Source organism: Anneissia japonica, unplaced genomic scaffold (genome assembly GCF_011630105.1).
Source record: "Anneissia japonica isolate Jap-2015-1 unplaced genomic scaffold, ASM1163010v1 scaffold2740_len1167_cov103, whole genome shotgun sequence".
Lineage (NCBI taxonomy): Eukaryota > Metazoa > Echinodermata > Crinoidea > Comatulida > Comatulidae > Anneissia > Anneissia japonica.
Window position 1 is genome coordinate 1 of NW_022716637.1, and position 1,167 is coordinate 1,167.

A 1,167-nucleotide genomic window follows, 5' to 3' on the forward strand; every position below is an offset into this window, starting at 1 on the left:
GCATTTATATGAACTACAGGATTAATATAGACCATAAATGAGACCATGTTATAAGCATCCATTTTTTCTTACCATATATTGATCTAGATATTGTTCATAACCTTCACTAGTTACCTTGTAAGCACACCGCTATAACAAACATCCACTTGTTTCTAGCACCAATGGAGAGGAAGAGTAGGACACAAAATGACACGAACCCAGCAACACTTCCCAACCTCCTCATACCAAATCTTCTAAGTAGTGCACATCCAGTGGGACCTATTTGGAAACAATATACAGTGTTTGACATTTGACATTACTGTTCCTTTATACACTCATGTCAACTACAGAAGAACGCCTCCTTTGAGACACCATTTTTCTGGGGATATCCCTATTAAGGGGACACTTTTTTCATGAAACGGGGAAACATATTAAAGGAATAATTTCACGTTTTGGACAGTTTTCCCTTCAAGAGACACCACTTTTAAGGGGAAACTTTCTTTTTTGGTCCCAAATGTGTATCATATGATCAACGAAAGATAATTCCCTGCAACTAAACGGGCCCCTGCTCTAAATTACAGTCACAGCATCCCAAAATGAATTTTAAAAATATATATTTTTATGTTAGTACATATGGGAATAACTTCCATTTATTATAATTCCTCATAAACCACAAAAAAATTAGTACAATTTATATTACTTGCTTTTGGTTTAAAGTACTTACCAATTCCTGCCATTACTGCCAGTTGGATTGCTCCCCAGAAAGACACGAACCCCTCGCTACAATTCATCTCGTAAGCAACTGGTTTAGTAATAATTCCTATGATGATATAGGTTAATCCAACAGCAATGAAATTCACGATTCCGCTAATCAAACAAAATATCTTTGAACGAGTAGTTCTATCATACTTATACCAAAATTTAAACGCCATTTTATAGACAACAGGAACAGAGTACAGGCTATTGACGGCAAAGGTCAGTTCAGTATTTCAAAGTGTTCTTTTGTTAAATGAATCCTCTTGCAAAATTAATCCCACTGTTATTACTTCTTTTGTTAGCTTTCGCATTCCGAAAATATCTCGGCGGTAAACAATTGTGACATGTAAGCCTACCAACATTGGTTTTTCTTCTTTTACTCATATTTTATTTACTTCTACAGATGCTATTTGGTACTACACTAACAGTGGA

General features: G+C 35.4%; 1 protein-coding gene across 1 annotated transcript; it reads right to left on the reverse strand.

Annotated features, from left to right (window-relative positions):
* Window positions 1-37: 37 nt before the first annotated feature.
* LOC117109796 lies at window positions 38-981 on the reverse strand. Its single transcript, XM_033252218.1, has 2 exons — window positions 704-981; window positions 38-258 (listed from the first exon to the last, which is right to left on the reverse strand). The coding sequence occupies exons 1-2, from the start codon at window positions 909-911 to the stop codon at window positions 107-109; spliced, it is 360 nt and encodes a 119-aa protein (XP_033108109.1). The 5' UTR covers window positions 912-981; the 3' UTR covers window positions 38-106.
* Between the last annotated feature and the right edge of the window lie 186 nt (window positions 982-1,167).

Coding starts and splice junctions, on each gene's coding strand:
- LOC117109796 (XM_033252218.1), bottom strand. CDS start 911: ATGGCGTTTAAATTTTGGTATAAGTATGATAGAACTACTCGTTCAAAG. Junction 259..703: donor GGCAGTAATGGCAGGAATTG/GTAAGTACTTTA, acceptor GTTTCCAAATAG/GTCCCACTGGATGTGCACTA.